Below are 23,538 nucleotides of genomic sequence, written 5' to 3'. Positions count from 1 at the left end.
AGCGAGAAGGTGGCTTGTGAAAAAGTGGTCACTCAAGATGCATTGTACTTAGTAATGATCCAAGCAGAAGTAGGCTTTCACTGTACAGTGCTTTCAGTTTTTCTGTATGTTTGAAAATTTTATGATAACAGTGTTGAGGAAAAAAATAATCCAAACATATACAACTGTGATAAATTAGAGGTAGCTATTCACATTACAGTATGATTTGTCTTGTTATGCAAGGATTTGTCAAAACTTCATTTATCCAGTAAGCTCCCTTGGTATATTTAGGTAAACTACTTAACAGAGAAACTTGGAGAAACTAAAAATTAAAAAGCTAAAGTCCTGGGACTGGTGATTTGAACCTAATGTAAACTAGTAAGAAAACAGAATGTGGTGTATTTAAAGAATCATTTAGCCTGCCATTTTTTGGTTCATATTATAAATCATAAAGGTACATCGGTATAAGGACACTGGTTTTTATGCAGAGGCAGAGCAAACACTCTCACCTGTAGAATTTTGCATATGATAAATGTTTGCCAGTGATAGTGAGGGTGTGTACGGATATTTCTTGTTAGAAAATGACAAATTTTTTTAAATCTCAGGTTTTCTTGCCCTGAATATTCATAATGTTGAGTTATTTTCTTTTTTCTTTCACATGTAGATATTACATTAAGATTTTTTTTTTTTTGATAAAAAACTTCAGAATGTTTACAGACTGGATATTTTAAAGAAGTGAAATCTAGTTAAATTTTGTGTATTAGGAAGTTTGAAATTAAACAATTGTTTTAATTTTTAAAATACATTTTACGTAACTGAGTTGAATTTGACGCTATTATTTTGGTTCTGAGTATTTCCAGAAATGTGAAAGGTATATTGTTATAAATATGACCTTTCTGTTCAAAACAGATAGATATATTATTTTTGTATATATCAGAACTGTAAATTTATTACATCAGAGAATTAAAAAATATAAATGGTATCAGTTTTGCATAGGTGTGTATTAATACGTTTTTCTGACATTTATGTAGAGTATTCCTTTTATAACAACAATTTTCTTATACAGCATTGGATGTTTTCTTACCAGATATTTATGCCAGTAAATATGTAGATTAGGAGTCGGCAAACTTTTTTCTCTAAAGAGGCAGAGAGTAAGAATTTTAGTCTTTGTGGGCCATATGGTCTTAGTCTTAACTACTGAACCCTTGTTGTAGCATGAAAATAGCTGTATAAAATGTGAATGGGCATGCCAGTGTTCCAGTAAAACTTTATTTACAAAAACAGGCCACTGGTCATATTTATACTGCAGGCCATAGTTTGCCAACCCTTAATGTGGATATTTATGAGGTAGTTTGGGAATGTTGGAATCCTAGAACACTTAGTATAACATTTATTCATAACTATTCTGTCTTAATTAGGCATTCTTTGAAAATTTTGATTTTTAGCTAACTGAAGCGTTATGGAAATTTTCTTAGTGCTACTTAGTTAAAAGAACTAGACGACTATTGATTTTCATTAAAGTCCAGTCATAAAATTTATCGAGCCTTAAAACTAAAGGTGTACTCTAGCACTTAACACAGTATTAATTTTATGAAGGTATATGTTTATGATACTCTAGAAGTAGTTTCTAAAGACTTCTATAATGGCACTGTTAAGCAATAATATTCTTATATCTGAAGATACTTTATTAGATACATATACTTTATGCAAGTAAATAGAATGTGAAAAATGTGTTTCAGTTTCTTTCAGGGATAAAAACTTGTGGAGCTTTTTTATATTTTGCATTGTTTTAGCATATGCTGTGGAATTGGCGACCAGCAGAACAGGTGTTTGACAAAATATGATAATTGCTTCCTTTGTTCATTCTAATTTAATTCAAGTTATTTACATGTGAAAGGCCTAAATGCTTTCATTCTTTCTTTTTTTAAAAAATTGAAGATGAGGTTTTTCTCCCCCTCCCCCTTGATGAGGATTATCAGTTAAGACTAAGTGTAATGTTTCTAAAACTACTGTTTTTTGCTTTTAAAAATTTGCACGTTATCTCAATATGAAAACAATCACATTGGTAAATATTTGGCTAATGCAATTGAAATTATTTTTTATGTATTTCCATTTCTTTTTCTTTTTTTTCAGTTTTATCTGAAAGTTTAAATATATTTAGGGTTTTCACTCAGTGGCCATTAACGTTTCTTCCTGTCTCTTGTCGAATTGATGTAGGTCATAATGATTACGGTTATCAGCAACCGTCGTATCCTGAACAAGGCTACGATAGGCCTTATGAGGATTCCTCACAACATTACTACGAAGGAGGTATCTATATACCTTCACACACATACACATATATATCCCCTTCTACAGGAATGAAAATTCTTGCATAAACAACTTCTACCCATGCAAAGCTCTTGTAGAATACTAGTTGCTGGCTGTCTTGAAAGTTACAGGGAGCCCAGAACAATTAAAATAATTTCCTTACAAATATTTAAAATGTGTAACCGTGACTTGCCATTTCTAACAACAATAAAAAGACTAAAACATTTAAAAATAAATTTTTCCTCAGTGGAAATTTTCTATTTGAACGTAAATCCATCGGTCCAATTTTTTTTCTTGTGTGTGTTTACATATGTATAATTTTACATATAAGTATAGTGCCTTTAGGAAACAGCTTGCTGATCTTGTGTAGCTAGTGTGTGCTCTTGTAGCTGTCTTTAATTTTGTCTTTTTTATTTTATTTAGCATAGTCATGATCTTATGACTGTGATGTTCCAGTAAATGTAATGCTCGTATGGCAGAGACGCTGAAAATGCTGCAGTTCAACCTTGCAAAATTGGCTTTAACTGCAGTTTGTTTGGCCGAAATCCTTCTGTTTGGTTTGAGTTTTTTCTTTGTTTTGTTAACTTTCAAAAATCAATATGGCATTTCATTTTGTTCTTGTGTTGTTGGCTATGCATCTTAGAGTAAAAAAAAATAATTAAGCAAACTTCTCAGTTTTTTCTTTTTTCCTCTTCTCCAATTATCCTGTAGGAAATTCACAGTATGGCCAACAGCAAGATGCTTACCAAGGACCACCTCCCCAGCAGGGGTACCCGCCCCAGCAACAGCAGTACCCAGGCCAGCAGGGCTATCCAGGCCAGCAGCAGGGCTACGGTAATTGCTCTTTTGCAGCTTTGTTTTGAAATACTGAAGTGCATATTTAATGTTTATTTTTCTAAGAATTCTCATTTTTGAACATTTACAATTTTATTTAACTGAATCTGTTACTGACTTGAGTAATTTAAAATGTTTTTCTGATAAACTGGTAATCCATTTAAAAAGAAACGTAAACTAGAGATGGTTCATTTGCCAGAGGTAAGGTATGTAATCATTTAAACTGAGTTCTTTAAATGAATTCTTAAACCTCTTTGACATTCATGACCAGCCAGTAGCTTTGTGTGTGCTTGGAAAACTGATGAATTGGGTTGTTATTGACCATATCTACATAATTCGCTTAGCAAACTTATTTCTAAAACTAATGACCGTTACTATGAAAAATAACATTGATTTTTGGAGTACAAATGAGATTTATTTGGAATGCTTAAAGAAAATGCTTTTGTCATTCTTTGGTTAAATAGCAATATACACAGCCATAGAGGTGTATTTATTGCTGTTATGTATCTTACAGAGTTTGGGGAAGCATAGCTATATTTTCTTATTAGAAACTCACACTAAGAGTTATAGTAGCTGGATATCTGGGTTTAAATAACTTTATTAGATAGGGAGTGGGGAATGATAAAGACCTGATATCTCATTCTTAAATTTTAGGTTGCTGTCACTATATTTATGGGAAAATACGGTTCTGATGTTAGAGAAGTAACTGCTTACTAATCTGACATCATCTTTTGCTAACATAGTCTTTTTTTTACATCAGTAATATCTTATTTTTATTCATTATTTTCATCTCTGAGATTTCTATGGGCACCTTTCTCTACTCATTATAGCAAATCTCAGAACAAAAATCAGGTTGAAACTAGCTTGTTTCTTCAACTTATGCATTGAAATTTAGTCAGTTTTGGGAGCCAGGCATTTGATAAGTTCTAACTGATAAGTTCTAGTTCTTTAATTGAGATATGACTGTAGAAAGATTCCATGGATGGGGATGCCTGGGTGCCTCAGGCAGTTAAGCATCCTACTTCAGCCCACTTCATGATCTCACAGTGTTTGAGCCCCACATCGAACTCTGTGCTGACAGCTCAGAGCCTGGAACCTGCTTCAGATTCTGTATCTCCCTCTCTCTCTGCCCCTGTCCCACTTGCACTCTCTTTCACTCAAAAATAAACATTAAAAAAAATTTTTTTTTAGAAATACTCCACGGATTTCTTGTTTGTTTTTGTTGTTGTTGTTGTTTTTTAAGTGGGCTCCAGCATGGCTTAAACTCACTACCCTGAGATCAAGACCTAAGCTGAGATTAAGAGTTAATCAACTTAACCAACAGAGCCACCCAAGTGTCCCGGGATTTCTTGTTTTTACAAAGGAACTTTCTTACTCTTCTCAAATGGCATTTTCATTTCATGACCATTGAATATTTGTGTTTTGAATAAGTATTCTGGTTTTATTGTGTTTATGGGAAAACAAATATGTGGTTGAATTAGGCAAATTCATTTATTTGAGACAAATATTATTTTCCATGGGAAGAGAGAGTAAATGAGATGTAGTATTTTTGGTTAGAATAGTTAACTGCCGTTTTGTTTAACCTTGGGAATCCCAAAGGAGAAGTTCTCATTTTGCTTATTTGTAGCCTTCTGTTGTCATACTTTCTTCTAATAGAAGAGTTAGATTTTTAATAATTGAATGTATAATAATTAAATAAATAATAGACCAATAGATTTTATTTAAGCTTGAAAATTTATTCTCTTTTGACACTTTCCTTTGCCATCAGTGTTTTTATGGCAGATTTTGAATGGCTATGATAGAAAACATTTAAGTGTCAAAGCTTTTCAGCTTATGCTTTATAAAGCATTCTTTACAATAGGCAGTAGTGGAATTTATGAAACAGACATATTTGTTTGGCAAGCCAGATTAGTCCCTTGCTATCTCTGGAATTGGAAATCATTCATTTTTATGGGCTAAGTTTTAAAGGTGATTGGTACACAGAGTGTAACTTTTGAGTCAAGTTTTTTCACATGCAACCTGTGGCTTTTCAAGTATTCTTCAGTTTTGATATGAAAATGTTGTGATAGTAAGCTTATTAGTGCAGAGAATAAAGCATTCTTTTGGTGGTTGCAAATGTCAATCTAGAATTTCATGGAAAATTACTCTTTTTGATTCTTTGGTGATTACAAGTGTAAATCTAGAATCATGCGGCTGTAAATATCACTGATTCCCAAACTTTATTCAGAAGTTATTTTAATATTTTAATTTGAATCTGCTGCTTGCTTTTTCTTTGATTTATTTTTTTACTTTTATTTTTAAAGTTTATTTATTTTGAGAGAGAGTGCATGCACGTCTGCAGGGGATGGGAAGAGAGAATGGGAGAGAGTCTGACACTGGGCTCGTGGGGCGCTCAGACTCATTTTCCATGAGATCATGACCTGAGCTGAAACCAAGAGTTGGACACTTAACTGACTGAGCCACCTAGGGTCCTTCTTGCTTTTCCTTTTACCTGTTGCTTATAGCAGTTAACTTTCTAGTAGAGGTATAGATGAATTTTATTGATACCATGGAATTAACCTGCTTAACAACTCCTGAGTCTCTTTTACGTATTTGGGGAAAAAGAAAAAATTAATGACTGACACATAGCTGACTAGTTACACCAAATCAAAACATTTTGTACATGGCAGTATCCTTACAAGATTTTCATTCTTACAACCTTTGGAATTTATTTCAAAAAGCATTGGAGAAGATCAAGATACCGAACTATCCTTTTTTGTTTAGATATAAAAACATAATAGCATCTAGTTCTAAACCCTTTGGAGAGTTCTGTTTTTATCTGTTTTGTTTGTGTTCATTATTTTGCAGGTCCTTCACAGGGTGGTCCAGGTCCTCAGTATCCTAACTACCCACAAGGACAAGGTCAGCAGTATGGGGGTTATAGACCAACACAGCCTGGACCACCACAGCCACCACAGCAGAGGCCTTATGGATATGACCAGGTAAATTATTTGGCCAACTGTGTGATGGCCCCATTATTTGTTCACTTTTGATAAGGTTGTTTTTCACTTGAAGGCTCATTTTTCCCTCCTCCTGTTCATAGTATGAGTTAACAAAAAAATTTACTTTTAAGTCTTTTTCATAGAATGCAAGCACAGTTGATCATAGTTACTGTCACATGTAAAACATGTCTTATCTTTGTACCCCAGCATTCATTGATATTCATTCATATTCTCTTTCTCTCTCTGATCTCTACCCAGGCATACTTCCTGTAGGCATTCCAGACGTCATTCCCTCTCCTTTTTTTTTCTTTTTTTTTTTTTTCTTTAATCTTTATTTTTGAAGAGAGAGAGCCAGAGCACAAACAGGGAAAGGACAGAGAGAGAGGGAGACACAGAATCCAAAGCAGGCTCTGGGGTCTGAGCTGTCAGCGCAGAGCCCGACGCAGGGCTTGAACTCACAGACCGTGAGATCATGACCTGAGCCGAAGTCTGCCACTTAACTGACAGAGCCACCCAGTCGCCCTTGATTTCTCTCATCTCCTTCACATTTGTTGCTGAAGACTGTGCATTGATTGACATACAGGAATATGGAATCCATCTGTCAACGTTCTTAGTAGCTCTTGTCTTTGCTTCAGCATACCCATTACCTTCTACCACATTTGTGGCGTCCTGTGTCTTTAAATTCATACTCACTTCTGACTCTTTTGCCTCCTTTCATACACATATCCATTATCTCAAGTATTAAAAATCTTTATCTCCTGTTATCTGTCCTTCTACATATATACAGAGCTGTATCTCATCCTAAGAGGACTATATCCTCTTGAACCCTTTAAATTCCTTCTTTTCATTAGTAAACTTTTTAGACTTCCTAATCTGTGCCACAGTCATTGTTTTCTGAATCTTGCTATTATACAAACTAAATTATAGTGAAAATGATGTATTATGTTGGCAGTTTCTTTAGATTGATTTCAGATTTGTCTAATGACCTACTAGTGGGGATAATCTGGTCTGCTCACTACTGAAGCTACCTAAAACAGGTGAATTTTTTTTGTTTGTTTGTTAGTTGTGGTTCCAGGGCCAGTGTAGGTGATCTGGTTTGAGGAACCACTCAGTGTAGTAGTAACTAGAACTTGAGGTATGAGCAGTTCTTCTATCAGTGCTCTCTCAAGCCTATAGCCCCTTGTCCTGATACTTCCTATTTAAGTGATAAAGGTAAAGATAAAAGAGACTTAAACTAAAAAGGTAAAAACAAATGAGTAATATTTTTAAAAATATAGTCACTAAATCAAAGGGTTAGGCAGAAATTTTATTTAAAAAGTGAAATAAGTCTTGGCTAATGAATGTTCAAAGGGAAGATTTCTGAGCGAAGATTTAGGCTCATTCTAATCCACAAGTTAACTTTTTACTTTTTTTCTTTAATGTTTTATTTATTTCTGAGAGAGAGAGAGAGAGAGTGTGAGAGAGTGAGTGAGTGAGCCTGAGCAGGGGAGGGTCAGAGAGAGAGGGAGACACAGAATCTGAAACAGGCTCCAGACTCTGAGCTGTCAGCATAGAGCCCAACGCGGGGCTCGAACCCACAAACCGGGAGATCATGACCTGAGCCGAAGTCAGACGTTTAACCGACTGAGCCACCCAGGTGCCCCACAAGTTAACTTTTTAATTTTTATCTATTTTTAATTAATTAATTAATTAATTGATTTTTTGAAGTAGGCTCAACACCTGATGTGGGGCTTGAACTCATGATCAAAGAATCAGATGCTTTATTGACTGAGCCACCTAGGCACCCCCCACAAGTTAACTTTTTAAAAAATGAGCTTCAGATCATTTATTGTCTCAGTCAGCAAATGTTTATTAATTATCTACATGTGCTGGACACTGTATTAGGTCCTGGAGGAGTTAAAACAGACATAGTTCCTGTGGCTGGTGGAAAAACTATCTTGGTCTTTGTTAACTTTACTTTTGAATGTTTATTATTTATTGAGAGAGAGAGAGAACGTGTGTGTGTGTGCGCGCGCACGTGGGTGCGTGCGTGCACGAGCAGGTGAGGGACAGAGAGAGGGAGAGAGAATCCCAAGCAGGTCCACGCTCAGCACAGAGCCCCGGGGCTCAATCCCACGACCATGAGATTCTGACCTGAGCCAAAAATAAGAGTTGGACGCTCAACTGACTGAGCCACCCAGGCGCCCTTCTTGACTTCACTATCGACACATTTGACACATGTTCCTGTTTTTGTTTTTAAATGGTCTTCTTTGCTTATTACTGTGCTTTTTTATTTCTCTTGGATTTCTAGTGATTCCTTCTTTATTTTTTTACTTGTTTCTTATCTTTCTTTTAACTAAATATCCATGCTTGGCTCAGTGCTTTTCTTGGTCTCTCTACTCGCCCTGTGTTTATTTTTAGTATCCTTAGCCCCATCCTCTGCAACCCCACTTCAGCTCCATTTTTTTCATCTTGTACAGAACATCTCTCTTTTGGATGTCTTGCCACTTCCATCAACTTCAGAATGTTGTGGACTAGACTAACCATTTTCTCTCTAAATGGTGTGATTTCTAAATCCCCTAAGCTTAACGTCAGTGATTAAGTAAATGTTTCTTGAGCAATATTTATATGCCAACTATCCACGATCAGGGTACATTGGGAAATAAGACAGACATAACCTCTGCCTTTATGAACTTAAATCTAGGTGAGATCCAGAAAAATAAACAGATGATATAATATAGTGTGAGAAGTACTTAACGGCAAGATTTTTGTGGAAGGGGGCTCCTAATCTAGATCACAGAAAAAATGTTCTTTGGGAAGTATTATAATAGTGTCAGGGCCCAAGGATGAGTAGGTATAGACAAGTAGACATAGAAAAGGGAAGTGTATTCTGGTCAGAAAGGAAAGTGCATCACAAAGGACTAATGTTGAGGGGTGTGGATGAGTGAAGCAGAGGCATGAGGAGGGAGAGGCAAGATTGGAGAGAGAAGTGAGGTTCAGATTGGCAAGATTCTCACAAGCCATGTTAGGGGACTTGGACTTTATCCTGACATTTGGAGCCTTTATGAAACGTTTTAAATGATGTATATAATGTGTTAACTGTGCCTGGCACTTGGTGAACATGATACATGAAATTATGTATTGTGATAATATAACATATATGATAGATTTATGATACACTACCTCTTTCATTATAATTATTCCATTCCCTAAAGTTCTTGGGAATTTGGGATGGTACTACAGATAAACACTCATGATGTTTGTGCCAGCCACATCTCCTTCCCTTAGTTACTCTAGTGTTAGTAGTCTGCCCATATTTATCATAGATTTCACCTTATCTGTGTCCCCCAATCCAAACACTTGTTGGTATTTTTATTTTAGGGAAAGTAGTTCAACTCTTCAAGATAATGAAGGGAATAGAAAACTAATACAGATTCTTAAATCCAATAGTAATGTGCTTATAGTGGTGGTTGAGGCAGATGACTCAATGGCAGTGTGCAGGATGAAGTAAAAGGGGGAAAATTGAGAGAGAAAGTCTTGCTAGGGGCTGCTGTTTTGATTCTTTCAGTTCCTCAGGCTAAAAACCTGGAGTCATCTTGGCTTTCCTCTTTTTTTTCCAAATCAAACATCTTGTGAGCCAGCAAATTTTCATCACCTTTTCAAAATATATCCAGTATCTGACCCAGTTTTTACAACCTCCTGCTCTTACCCAAGTCGAAGTTACAACTGTCATTCACCTGGACCATTGCAGTACCCTCCTCCCTGGTCTTCTGCTCCTGTCCTAGCTCTGCTATAGGATACGCTCCACATAGGACCCAGGGTGATCTTTTAAAAACATTCGTCAGATTATGCCACCCCCTGCGGAAAGCCCTGTGGTGACTTCAGTCTTACGTAAAGTAAAAGCAAGACGTTAGAATAACTTGTAAAGTCCTACATGACTTGTGCCCCCTCTATGTGTCCCACCACTTCATCTCTGTATTTTTAAATTATTTTAATGTTTGTTTATTTATTTTTGAGAGAGAGAAAGAGCAAGCACACAAGTGGGGAAGGGGCAGAGAGAGAGACACAGAATCCAAAGCAGGCTCCAGGCTCTGAGCTGTCAGCACAGAGACTGACGCGGGGCTTCAATTCAACCAACTGCAAGATTATGATCGGACGCTCAACTGACTGAGCCACTCAGGTGCCCCTCACTTCATCTCTGTATTTATAGCTGCCCTCATTCTCTTCGCTTCAGTCAGTTTACTCTTCCTTAAACACATCAAGCGTGTTTCTACCTCAGAACCTTTGTATTTGTTGCATCCTTTCTGCCAGAACTCTTCCCTAAGATGTATAGTTGTCTTCCTCCCTTTCTTCAAATCTCTGCTCTGATATGTCATCATATCATATCAAGGAGTCTTTCTGCCTATGTAAAATAGTAACGACTTGGCATTGCCTCACTTTATGATAGCCCCTGTTTACCCACAAAAGATATGTTCTAAGACCCTCAGAAACCTCAGATAGTACTGAACCCTATATATATTATATTTGACCTATGCAAATATACCCATGATAAAGTTTAATTCATAAATTAGGCACAGTAAAAAATTAACTACAGTAAAGAAGAGAAGAATAAATGTAACATTATGTTGTAATAAAAGTTATGCAAATGTGTTCTCTCTCAAAATATCTGATTGTACTGTACTCACCCTTCTTGTGATGATGTGAGCCGATAAAATGTCTACATGATAAGGTGAGGTGAGCTGATTGACGTAGGCATGTGACATACCGTTGGGCTGCTGTTGACCTGACGGTATGTCAGTATGTTGGGAGAATCATCTGCTCCTGAACCACAGTTGACCACGGGTGACTCAAACTGTAGAAAGCAAAACTGTGGATAAGGGGGAACTACTGTATTTGCCTATCCTTTTGTATTTAAACAACATTTTTGAAGTATTACTGACATACCATAAAGTGCACATATTAAAAGTATGCACTTTGATACTTTTTGAGGAGTCAGTCTTTTTCAGTTCTACCTGTTTTGATGTATGTCTGGCGATAGCTTATTGTGCTTTTCATCTTCATGTCCCAAAGGACAAGTGATGACTTACCTTCTCATGTGCTTATTTTCCCATCTGTGTATCTTCTCTGAAATGTCTGTTCAAATCTTTTGCTTATTTAAAAAAAATTCAGATCTTTGGGGCGCCTGGGTGGCTTAGTCGGTTAAGCGTCCGACTTTCGCTTGGGTCATGATCTCGCGGTTCGTGGGTTCGAGCCCCGCGTCGGGCTCTGTGCTGACTGCCAGCTCAGAGCCTGGAGCCTGTTTCAGCCTGTGACTCCCTCTCTCTCTGACCCTCCCCTGCTCATGCTGTGTCTCTCTCTCTCTCTCTCTCCTAGAAATAAAAAATAAAAAAAAAATAAATAAAAAAAATAAAAAATAAAAAAAATTCAGATCTTTATTTTCTTATTGAATTTTGAGAGGTCTTTGTATAGTGTACATACAAGTCCTTTATCAGATATATAATGTGCAAATATTTTTCTGCAGTCTGTGGCTTCTCTGTTCATTGTTTCAACATTGTTTTTTGAAGACAGGAACTTTAACATTTTTATGAAGTTGAATTTATCAACTTTTTCTTTTATGTATCATGCTTTTGATTTTATGTGTGAGAAATCTTTACTTAACCTAGAGTCACAAATATTTTCTCTTAATGCTTTCTTCTAGAAGCCTTATATTTTTTAAAAATTTAATTTAATTTAATTTTATAGTTTCTTTTGGGAGACTTGAGTGGGGGAGGGGCAGAGAGAGAGGGAGCGAGAATCCCAAACTGTCAGTGCAGAGCCTGACATGGAACTTAATCTCACAGTGAGATTAGGACCTGAGCCGAAATCAAGAGTTGGATGCTTAACCAACTGAGCCACCCAGGTGCTGCTAGAAACTTTTTATTTTTAGACTTTACATTTAAGTCTATAATCCATTTTGAGTTAATTTTTCTATGAAGCACGAGCTGAAGTTTACATTTTATTTTTTCAAATGGCTAGCTCATTTTCTCAGCACTATTTGTTGAAAAGATTAGCCTTTCTCTACCGAATTGTCTTTGAACCTTTGTTGAAAATCATAAATATGTCTATTTCCAGACTGACCTATTTCTCTGTCTTTACGTCAATACCATGCTGTCTTAGTATAGTTTTATAGTAAGTTTTGAAGTCAGGTGTTGTTAGTTTCCCAGCTTTAATCTTTTTCAAAGTTGTTTAGGCGTTTTTTGGTTTTTGCATTTACACAGGAATTTTAAAATCAGCTTGTCAATTTCTAAAAAAAAACCGACAGATATTTTGATGGGAGTTACCTTACATGTATAGAATTGGAGAATTATATCTTAACATAAGGTCAGTGAGTATCCATTTTATGAGCATGGCATATGTCCCTTTAATTTTTTTTTTTCCATCAGTGTTATATAGTTTTCAGCATACAGGTCTTACATAGATTTTTGTCAGATTTATCTCTAAGTATTTTTATATTTTTGATACTGTTGTAAATTTTTTAAAATTTCAATTTACAATTGTTAATTGCTGCTTATATAAAAGTACAGTTTGTTTTTGTATATTGACACTTTATCAGAACTATAATATTAACTCACTTATTATTTCTAGTAGATTTTTGGTAGATTGTCAAAATTTCCACATAGAAATCATGTGGAAAAAGACTTTTTTTCTTTACAAAAGAAATTTCTCCCCCTTAATCTATCCTCACCTTAAAACCTCTAACACAATGTTGAATAGAAATAGTGAAAGTGGACATCTTTTGTCTTATTCCTGATCTCAGGGACTTAACAGTCAGCCTTTCAGCCTTCCATAAGATGTGTCAGATTTGTGTAGATATCCTTTATCAGGTCGAGGTTGTTGCCTATATTCTTTTTTTTTTTTTTAATGTTTTATTTATTTCTAGGAGAGAGAGAGAGAGAGACAGCGTGAGCAGGGGAGGGTCAGAGAGAGAGGGAATCACAGACTGAAACAGGCTCCAGGCTCTGAGCTGGCAGTCAGCACAGAGCCCGACGCGGGGCTCGAACCCACAAACCGCGAGATCATGACCCAAGCGAAAGTCGGACGCTTAACCGACTAAGCCACCCAGGCGCCCCTGTTGCCTATATTCTTAATTTGCTGAGAATTTTTATCAGGAATGAATATTGGAATTTGTCAAATGGTTTTTCCTTATCTTTTGAAGGAATCATAGCTTTCCTTTTTAAATTTAGTATGTTAAATAATATTATTTGATTTTCAAGTTTTAGATCAAGCTTGCATAGGTAGGATAAACTTCACTTGGTCATAAGGTATTATCCTTTTTATATGTTGTTGGAGCTGATCAGCTAAAATTTTGTTAATTTATGCATTTATACTTATGAGGGATATTGGACTCTAGTTTTCTTTTAATGTGTTTATCTGGTTTTGTTATCAGAATAGCACAGGTTTCATAAAGTGAGTTGGAAAGAAATCACCTCTTTTAGTTTTCCTGAAGGATGTGTATAAAATTGGTATTATTTCTTCTAAAATGTTTGGTGCAATTCACTAGTGAAGCTGTTTGGACCTGGATTTTCTTTGCAGGAAGGTTTTTAATTACAAATTTATTATCTTTATTAGACATAGGGTGTTCAGGTGTTTGTATTTTCTTCTTGAAGAAGTGTTTGTATTTGTAAATTTGTCCATTTCATTTATTTTGTTGATTGATCTCTTTTTTATCCTTTTAATATCTCTAGTATCAGTAGTGATACTACCTCTTCCATTTCTGATATTGGTAATGTGTATCTTCTCTATCTCTCTTTTTTTTTCCCCCCAATTAATCTGGCTACCAGTTTTTATGTACTGTACTGATCTTCTCAGAGAGCTGGCTTTTGGTTTTATAGATTCCTCCTCCTACAGCCCCATTTGTTTTTCTGTTTCCCTGAATTCTGCCCTCTTATTATTTCTTTATTTCTGCTTGCTTTGGGTTTCATTTGCTCTTTCCTGGTTTCTTGAGGTAATAGCTGGATTCTCATTGATTTAAGAACTGTCCTACTTTCTAATATAGGTGTTTATTGCTGTAAATTCCCCTCTAAGTACTTCTTATACTGCAGCTCACAAGTTTGTATATATTATGTTCTTAATTTCAGTCAGTTGAAGATATTTTCTGATTTTGCTTTCTTTGATCCAAGTGTTATTTAAAAGTATATAATTTACTTTTCAAATATAGAGATTCTCCAGATATTTTTCTGCAACTGATTTCTCATTTAATTCCGTTCTCAGAATATACTTAATGTGACTTCAATTCTTCCACATTTATTGAGACTTACTTTATGGCCCAGAATATGGTATGTGAGGATGTTCTATAAATGTCAGATCAAGTTGGTTGATAGTGTTATTCAAGTCCGTTATATCTTTGCTGATTTCCTTTCTACTGTATTAATTATTGGGAAAAAGATTTTAAATCTCGGGCTATAATTTGCGTTTATCTATTTTTCCTTGCAGTTCTTTTCATTTTTGCTTCATGCATTTTTTTTTTTTTTTTTTTTTTTTTNNNCTTTTTTTTTTTTAGTTTTTTTTTTTTTTTTTTTTTTTTTTTTGAGAGAGAGTAAGCATGAGTGGGGGAGGGACAGAAGGAGAGAGAGAGAAAATTCCATGCCCAGCTTGGAACTGACACAGGCTGTATCTTACAACCCTGAGATCTTGCCCTGAGCCAGAATCAAGAGTTGGACGCTTAACCAACTGAGCCACCCAGGTGCCCCTGCTTTATGTATCTGAATGCTACCTTCTTAAGGTTTACACATTTTTAGGAATTTTAAAATGTTGTATTTTAAAATTTTTAAATGTGTTGATTAATTTGCTCCTCTTACTATTATGAAATAACTTTCTTTATCCTTGATAATATTTTTTGCTCTAAGGTCTATTTTTCTGATATTAATACAGCCACACCAACTTTCTTTGGGTTAATGATAGAATTATATATATATATTTTCTTATCCTTTAATTTCTTTTTTAAAGATTTTATTTTTAAGTAATGTCTACATCCAATGTGGGGCTAGAACTTACAACCCTGAGATCAAGAGTTGCATGCTTTACCAACTGAGCCAGCCAGGCACTCCTTATCTGTTTTGTTTTTTTTTTTAACATATTTGTGTTTTTATGTTTAAGTTATATTTCAGGGAGGAAGCATTAGTCAGGTTTTTCTTTTTTATTCAATCTGACAATCTCTGCCTTTTAATGGAGGGGCTTTGAATGTTATGTTTTATGTAATTATTGATGTGGTTATATCCGTCGTTTTGATTTTTCTTATTTTGTTCTTTTTCTATTTTATTTGGAATCATTTTTTCTGCTTTTAAAAAAACTTTTTTAAAGATTCTATTATTTATTTATTTATTGAAGTTTATTTTGAGAGAGTGAGCGTGAGTGGAGTAGGGACAGGGGTGGGGAAGGGAGAGAATCCCAAGCAGGCCCTGTGCTGTCGTTCCAGAGCCTGATGCGGAACTCAGTCCCATGAACCATGGGATTATGACCTGAGCCAAAACCAAGAGGGGGACTCTTAACTGATAAAGCCACCAGGCACCCCAGAAAACCATCTTTATTGATATAATTCACATACTTCAGTTCATTTACATTTTAGAGTGTACCCTTCAGTGGGATTTTTTTTTTCCAGTATATTCATTTATCTCCAAACACCCAGCCCTGGGAAACAGGTAGTTTACTTTCAGTTTGTATAGATTTTCCTATTCTGGATGTTTGAGATAAATGGAATCATGCAACATGTAATGTTTTGTGATTGGCTTCTTTCACTTAGCATAATGTTTTTAAGGTTCATCCATTTTAGCGTATTTCAAGTGATGTTATACCACCTTATGTATAGTATGAACCATTTCAATAGTTTACTTTCATTTCTTTCTACTCAACTTTTGTGTTAGTGTTATAAATTTTACTTGTACATATGTTAATAAATTTTACTTGTACATATGTTATAAACTATATGTAGTACATGGAATTTTTTGTTTTTAAAAAAGCAGTTATCCTTTAAAGATATTTCAGTAATAAGAAAATATCTTATGTATTTACTCATGTAGTTACTGTGTCTGGTGTGCTTCACTCCTCTGGTAGATTCATAGTTCCATCTGGCATTTTCCTTTGCCTGAAGGACTTTGTTTTAATGTTTATTGTAATGCAGGTCTTCAGCTCATGTATATTTGAGAACGTGTTTATTTCTCTCTCATTATTGGAAAATATTTATTTTGGGAATAGAATTCTAGGTTGACAGGATNTTATGTTCTTTTTTTTTTTTTTTTTGGCTGTTTCTTAAGATTTTCCCTTTGTGAAATTATTTGACTGTTTTTTTATGGTTCACATAGCTTCTTGGATTTATCACTTCATGATTTTGATCAAATTTGGGAAAATTCTGACCAAGTATTTTTCCTGTCTCTTACTTCTATATCCCTTTCTCTTCTCCCCAGTTATGTGCATATTTGGCTACTGTCCCATAGTTCACTGATCCTCTATTTTTTATTTTCTGTTTTTTCTGTTTTATTTTGGTATATTGCTGTATCTTGAAGTTCACTAATATTTTCCTATTCATTTTTTATCTTCATTTAATCCATTCCCAGGTATTTTTCGTCACAGACATTGTATTTTTCATCACTAGAATTTCAGTTTGGGTTTTTTAAATAGAATTTCAGTTTGGGTCCTTTTTATATCTTCCGTGTCTCTAAATTTTTGAACATACAGAATACAAGTATGATAACTGTTCTAATATCCTTTTCTGATAATTCTTAACATCTGGGCCACTTTTGATCACTTGTTTGTTTTTTTTCCTTCTCATTATGGGTCATTTTCCTCATCCTTTGCATGCATGATTATGTTTGTATGTCAGAAACTGTGAATATCACTTTTACTTTGTTGGGTGATAGATAAGTATGTCTTCTTAGAAATATTCTGGAGCTTTGATTTGGGATACAAGTAAGTAACTTAGACACAGCTTGATCCTAGGAGGATTGCTTTTAAGATTTGTTAGTCAGGACCAGAGCAGTGTTTAGTCCTGGGCTAAGTATTTCTACTACTGAGGTAAAACCTTTTTGAGTACTCCACTCAAGGCTCTTGAATTGCGAGGTTTTTCCACTCTGGCTGGTGGGAATAAGCACTATTTCTTTATGAATGCCAAGTATTGTTTCCCCTAATCCTTGTGGTGTGTGTTTTCCTTGCATCCGTTTGCATATCAGTACTACACTGAACACTTAAGAGAGTTCCTCTTCAGATCTCCACAGTTTTCTCTCTGTGCATTTCTTTCCTTTCTTGTACTCTATCCTGTGAACTCTAGCTCCTGTTTTCTCTCCAAACTCAGCTTTCTCCCTCACTCAGACTCAGCCTTAGTTCCACTCCACACACCACAGTAGAGAGACTTTCAGTGCAGTAAAATGTGTAATCAGAGGGCTCACCTCATTTGTTTCCAGTTTCTCAGACTGGTGTCCTTTGTTACCTTGTGTCCTGAATAGGATTATTTCATTTCATATGTTTTGAGTGGTTTTTGGCTGTTTCATGCTGGAGGGTAAATCCATCTTGACTGGAAACATACTTTAATTCTTGTTTTAAATCTATTTATTATGAGAGAAAGAGAAGAGCATGCATGTGTGTGCATGCTTGAGCTGGGGAGGGGCAGAAAGAGATAGAAAGAATCCATAGCAGGCTCTGTGCCTGATGCGGTGCTTGATCCCATGAACCGTGATGTCATGACCTGAGATGACATCAGGAGTTGGACACTTAACTGACTTAACCATCCAAGTGCCCCATGTTTTAATTTATTTAATAGACTTTATATTTTTGAGGAGTTTAAGGTTCACAGCAAAATGGAGCAGAAAGTACAGAGAGTTTTCATATATGTGTATAGCCTATATATGTGTAGCCTCTCCTGCTATCAATATCCCACACCAAAGTGCTCTATTTGCTATAATCAGTGAACCTACATTAAGAGGTCATTATCACCCCAAGTCCATAGTGTACATTAGAGTTCACTCTTGGTGTTTTACGTCATATGAGTTTTGGTAAATGTATAATGACATGTATCCACCATTATAGTATCCTACAGAATAGTTTCATCACCCTAAAAATCCTCTGTCCCCTCTATTCATCTCTCTCTCCTCCCTAACCCCCCGCCGCCAGTGATCTTTTTACTCTCTTCATATTTTTCCCTTTTCTAGAATGTCATGTACTTGGAATCATGTAGTATGTAGCCTTTTCATTTCACTGGCATTTCACTTAACTGTATGCTTTTTAAGGACTTTTCATGGCTTGATAGCATATTTCTTTTTAGTGGTGAGTAATATTCCATTGTCTGGGTGTACCATAGCTGTTTATCCATCCATTTATTCAACGGCATCTTGGTTGCTTCTAAATTTTGGCAATTATGAATAAAACTGTAAACTTCCATATGCAGGTTTTTGTGTGGGCATAAATTTCAACTCATTTGGATAAATACCAAGGAGCACGATTGCTGGATTCTATGGTAAGAGTCTGTTTAGTTTTGTGAGAAACTGCACAACTGTCTTCCATTGTGACTGTACCATTTTGCATTCTCAGCAGCAGTAATTGAGAGTTTCTGTCATTCCACATCCTTGCTAGTATTTGGTGGTGTTAGTGTTCAAGATTGTGGTGACTCTAATAGGTGTGTAGTGGTATCTCATTATTAGAATTTGCATTTCTATAAATGACATGCTGTGGAGATCTTTTCATATTCAGTTATTTGCCATCTTTATATCTTTAGTGAGGTGTCAGTTTAGGTCTTGGACCATTTTTTAATTGGGTTGTTTGGTTATTGTTGAGTTTTAAGAATTCTTTGTATATTTTGGATAACAGTCCTTATTAGATGTGTCTTTTGCAAATATTCCTGGCTTGCCTTCTCTTTCTCTTGCATTGTCTTCTCAACAGTAGGAAATTTTACTTTTAATGAAGTCCATCTTATCAGTTATTTCTTTTATGGATTATGCCTTTGGTGTTGTATCTAAAAAGTCATTACCAAATCCCAGAGTCATCGAGGTTTTCTTCTGTGTTATCTTCCAGGAGTTTTATTCTTTTGTATTTTACATTTAGGTCTATGATCCAATTTGAGTTCATTTTTGTGAAGGATTTAAGATCTCTGTCTTGATTCACGCATGTGGGTGTCCAGTTGTTCTAGTACTATTTGTTGAAAAGACCATATTTTCTCCATTGTGTTACCATTGCTTCTTTATCAAAGATCAGTTTACTGAATTCATATGGGTTTATTTCTGGGCTGTCTTTAATGTTTCATTGATCTGTTTTTCTGTTCTTTCACCAGCACCACACTGTCATGATTGCTGTAGCTTTATAGTAAGTCTTGAAGTCGGAAGTTTTAGTCCTCTGGCTTTGTTCTTCTTCAGCACTATTTGGCTGTTCTGGGGCTTCTACTTCTCCCTGTAAACTTTAGAATAAATGTGTCAATAACCACAAGTAACACCGGAATTTTGATTGGGATTTTGTTGAATCTTTAGGTGAAGTAAGAAAGAACTGACATTTTAATAATATTGATTTTCCTATCCATTTGTGGATAGGAACATTTCTTCCATTTGTTTAGTTCTTTTTTGGTCTTTCTACTTGTTCATTGCTATGAATATAGGTATATAGATAAGTGATTGATTTTTGTATGCTAATCTTGGGTCCTATAATGCTTGTTTATTAGTTTCAGAGGATTTTTTTTTGTTGATTCTTTGAGGTTTTCTACCTAGATGATCATGTCATCTGTGTACATTTATTTCTTTTCCTTATGGTATAACTCAGGAATTCCAGTAGAGTGTTGTAAAAGAGTGGTGAGAGGGGACATCCTTGCCTTGTTCTTCATTTTAGTGGGAAAATTTCATTAATTACGTTAGATGCTTAAATTTTTCAGCATAGTGTGTATCTCTGTTGACAGATTATGTATTGTCATACTCTCTTCCCCTAGAATGTCAGTCCTTTAAAGACAGCACCATGTCTATTTTTTTTTAATCACTTTTGAGTTTCCATCACCTAGTAGAACATCTCAAGTAGTCAGTAAATACTGATAAATAAAGTATAAATAAGTGAATAAATAAGACCTTCACTTCCTAAATTTGAATGGTGATCATAAGAATACAGAAAGAGGGCCCCTGGGTGGCTCAGTTGGTGAAGCATCCCACTCTTGATCTCAGCTCAGGTCTTGATCTCAGGGTCATGCATTTAAGCCCTGTGTTGGACTCCTTGCTGGACGTGAAGCCTACTGAAAGAAAGGAAAGGAGGGAGGGAGGGAAAGAGAGTGTGAGGGAGAGAAGAATCCCTAAAAAGTACTGTGACAATAATTTTAAGACTTATATGGTTAGATGAATAAAAGAAGGAAATTTTGGGGCATCTGGGTCGCTCAGTCTGTTGAGTGTCCGACTTCAGCTCAGGTTATGATTTCACCATTTGTGGGTTCGAGCCCTCAATCGGGCTCTGTGCTGACAGCTCGGAGCCTGGAGCCTGCTTTGGATTCTGTGTCTCCCTCTCTCTCTGCCTGTGCCCAGCTGACACTCTTAGATGTATCATAAGTATATCAATTTAGCATAAGCAAAACAAATTTATGAGTTTTTTCTACCCAGACTTACTCCTCCTCTCTGTATTCTCTATCAAAGAAGAAAGATATTATCGTTAAGCTAGAATGCCAAGTGCCATACTGGATATTTAAGTTTTTCTCCCTCTCTGCATCTAATACATGACAGAATCTTGTTAACCACCCTCCTCATAACATTCTTAAATCCATCCAGTTATCTGTAACTGTTGTCTTTAGTAGAGACCATCAACATCTCCCACCGTCATCATGGCAAGGTCCGTCCACTCTGCCATCTTTCTTTCTCATTCATTTTTTACACTCTAGCCAGAGGAATTTTGTAGTTAAGAAAAAAAAAAATGAAGAAGCCGACATAGAGAAACTGAGGTTTAGAGAATTGGAGTGATTTACCCAAGATAACAGAGCCAGGAAGTGGTGCTGCCAGGTGGCAAATTCTGAGTGACTAGAACCTCTACTGACTAGAACTCACTTCCTCAAGCTGTCTCCAGTAAACCCCGTGTGTTCTTGAGTAGTTTATAGAGCATTTTCAGGTTTTTCTTCTCTAGTAACTCTTTGGGGTGGAGATTATGATCACTCTTATTTGCCAGGTGAGAAAATCAAGGAAGGGAGGATAGGTAACTTTCTCAAGCACAAGAAGCTGTTAAGTCGTGGAGTTCCTACTAGTCCATGTTAAGTAGTAGAAATTGGTTTTTGGCTCCCAAACCCATACTTTTAACCCTAGAATTTGCTAATGATTACAGATATACAACATACTTCTTTGGGCTTGCTTATGGTTTGATTTGATGCCGCCAGTGTGGACAAGTGTGGGCCAACTACTTAATTTCTCAGCACCTCAACAACTTCTATAAAATGGAGATAATATTAACTGTGTAGGTTATAGATGGAGACAAAGCATTTATTAGTGTCTGAGACATAGTAAGGTGTTAGTTATTGAGCTATATTAAGAGTTAGCTATTGTTATTAATATTAGCCAGACTTATTTCTGTTACTTCAGGCTCTGTATTGCCAAGTAATTAATGGCTTCTGCTTTTTGTTATTGTATATTCCTTTTTTACTCCCTACTTGCCTAAGTATTCTATACCCGTGTTTCCAACATGCCTTTGCTTTAGCTATTCCTTTATTTGAAATACCCCATTTTCTTTTCTCTGCTATTCATATTTTTTTATTATTTTCTTAAGGTTTCCACATTCTCTGAAATGTTTTTCTAATTATTTTAGCTGTGTTAATCTTTTCATTTCTTTTTTTTTCTTTTACTTTATTTATTTTGAGAGAGAAAGAGCATGAGTGGTAGAGCGGCAGAGAGAGGGGGAGAGAGAGAATCCCAAGCAGGCTCCATGCTGTCAGCACAAAGCCTGATGCGGTGCTTGAACTCACAAATTGTGAGATCATGACCTGAGCTGAAATCAAGAGTTGGATGTTTAACCGACGGAGTCATGCAGGCGCCCCTAATCTTTTCATTTCTGAACTCTATAGAACTTTTATAATTTTATGTTATTCCCTGTTTTTCAAATTTATTATGGTTATGAGCATATAATAGTTGCTCAGTAAATGTTTGTAATTGGTTGAATATGGTATTTGGCATACATATTGAAGAAGTCTTCTGTGTCCATGTCAGGCACTCTTCAGTACTTGGAGTATAAAGATGGATAACCCCTGGTACCTACCCCACTACTGTCAAGTAATTCGTAATTTAGTAGATAAATTATAGCTTATATAGCACATAATTTCTTAACCTCTCTTCTGCTTTCACATCATTCATAATATATGCAAGTCACTTTCATCATTAATACCTCATTGCATACATTGACTAGAGGACCATTTTCCTCCAGCATTGAGGCTTGCTTATTTTTAATACTTTATAATTTTTAAAATTTCCTCTCTTAATTTAAGTGCCCTAAAAAACAGATGAGGTAGGAATCTAACCATGAATAAAAAGAAAATTGAGATCTAGAGAGGGAGATGTTATAGTCCTACCTTTTAAGTGAAGAAACTGAGTCTCAAAAAGCATTTTTAGACTCAGAAAGGTAACAATAGAGTTGAGACTTAGATTACCTAAATACTAAAGCTGAATTAAGCAATTGAATAAGAAGTTCCTAGATGCTAAGCATTGACTCCTATTTCTTATTCTAAACTTTGTGTTATAGGAATCTTTACACAAATACAAAAAAAAGGAGTATCATGCATCCTGTATACCTGCCAACCAGCTTCAGCAATTCTCAACATTTTGCTAATAGTGTTTTATATACCTCCCATGCTACCTTTTTTTTAAAAGAGTATTTTAAAGCCAATTCTATATTTGCTATTCTACCCATAAATATTTCAAGATGAGCACTAACTTTAAATTTTGCTGAATATAACTATAGGAAGTACATTAATATTTTTAAAATACCTTAACTCTCTTTATAGTGTATTATTCCAATAGATATATAGTGGCATTCAAGAGATTTTCAAATATATCTACTTATTTAGAAATGTAAACTTTTAGGATACTATTCCCTAAGGCATAGAAGTAGTTCAATTCTAGAATACCTTCTTTTTAAAAAATTTATTTTTATTTTATTTATTTATTTTTAAATTTACATCCAAGTTAGTTAGCCTATAGTGCAATAATGATTTCAGGAATAGATTCCAGAGATTCATCCCCTGTGTATAACACCCAGTGCTCATCCCAGCAAGTGTCTTCCTTCATGTCCCTGACCCATTTAGCTCTTCCGCCTACCCACAACCCCTCCAGCAACCCTCATTTTGTTCTCTCTATTTAAGAGTCTCTTATGTTTTGCCCCTTCCCTGCTTTTATATTACATTTTATATAATATTTTGCTTCCTTTCCCTTATGTTTATCTGTTTTGTATCTTAAGTTTCACATATGAGTAAAGTCATAGGATGTTTGTCTTTCTCTGA

The 23,538-nt window shown here is 35.4% G+C and overlaps 1 protein-coding gene across 3 annotated transcripts in view; it reads left to right on the top strand.

Annotated features, from left to right (window-relative positions):
* SS18 (SS18 subunit of BAF chromatin remodeling complex) overlaps positions 1-23,538 on the top strand; it is a 105,951-nt gene that overhangs the window by 78,404 nt on the left and 4,009 nt on the right. For 2 of the 3 annotated variants that reach the window (XM_077778089.1, XM_077778091.1), the window contains 3 exons: positions 2,197-2,289; positions 3,001-3,123; positions 5,971-6,104. In XM_077778089.1, the coding sequence (XP_077634215.1) occupies positions 2,197-2,289; positions 3,001-3,123; positions 5,971-6,104 (350 nt within the window). The remainder of the gene's footprint in view (positions 1-2,196; positions 2,290-3,000; positions 3,124-5,970; positions 6,105-23,538) is intronic. The other variant, XM_077778092.1, reaches the window with a different exon arrangement.

Source organism: Crocuta crocuta, unplaced genomic scaffold (genome assembly GCF_008692635.1).
Source record: "Crocuta crocuta isolate KB4526 unplaced genomic scaffold, BGI_CrCroc_1.0 scaffold26, whole genome shotgun sequence".
NCBI lineage: Eukaryota > Metazoa > Chordata > Mammalia > Carnivora > Hyaenidae > Crocuta > Crocuta crocuta.
Note: the sequence above shows the minus strand (reverse complement) of the source record. Positions and strands in the feature narration are given on the sequence as shown.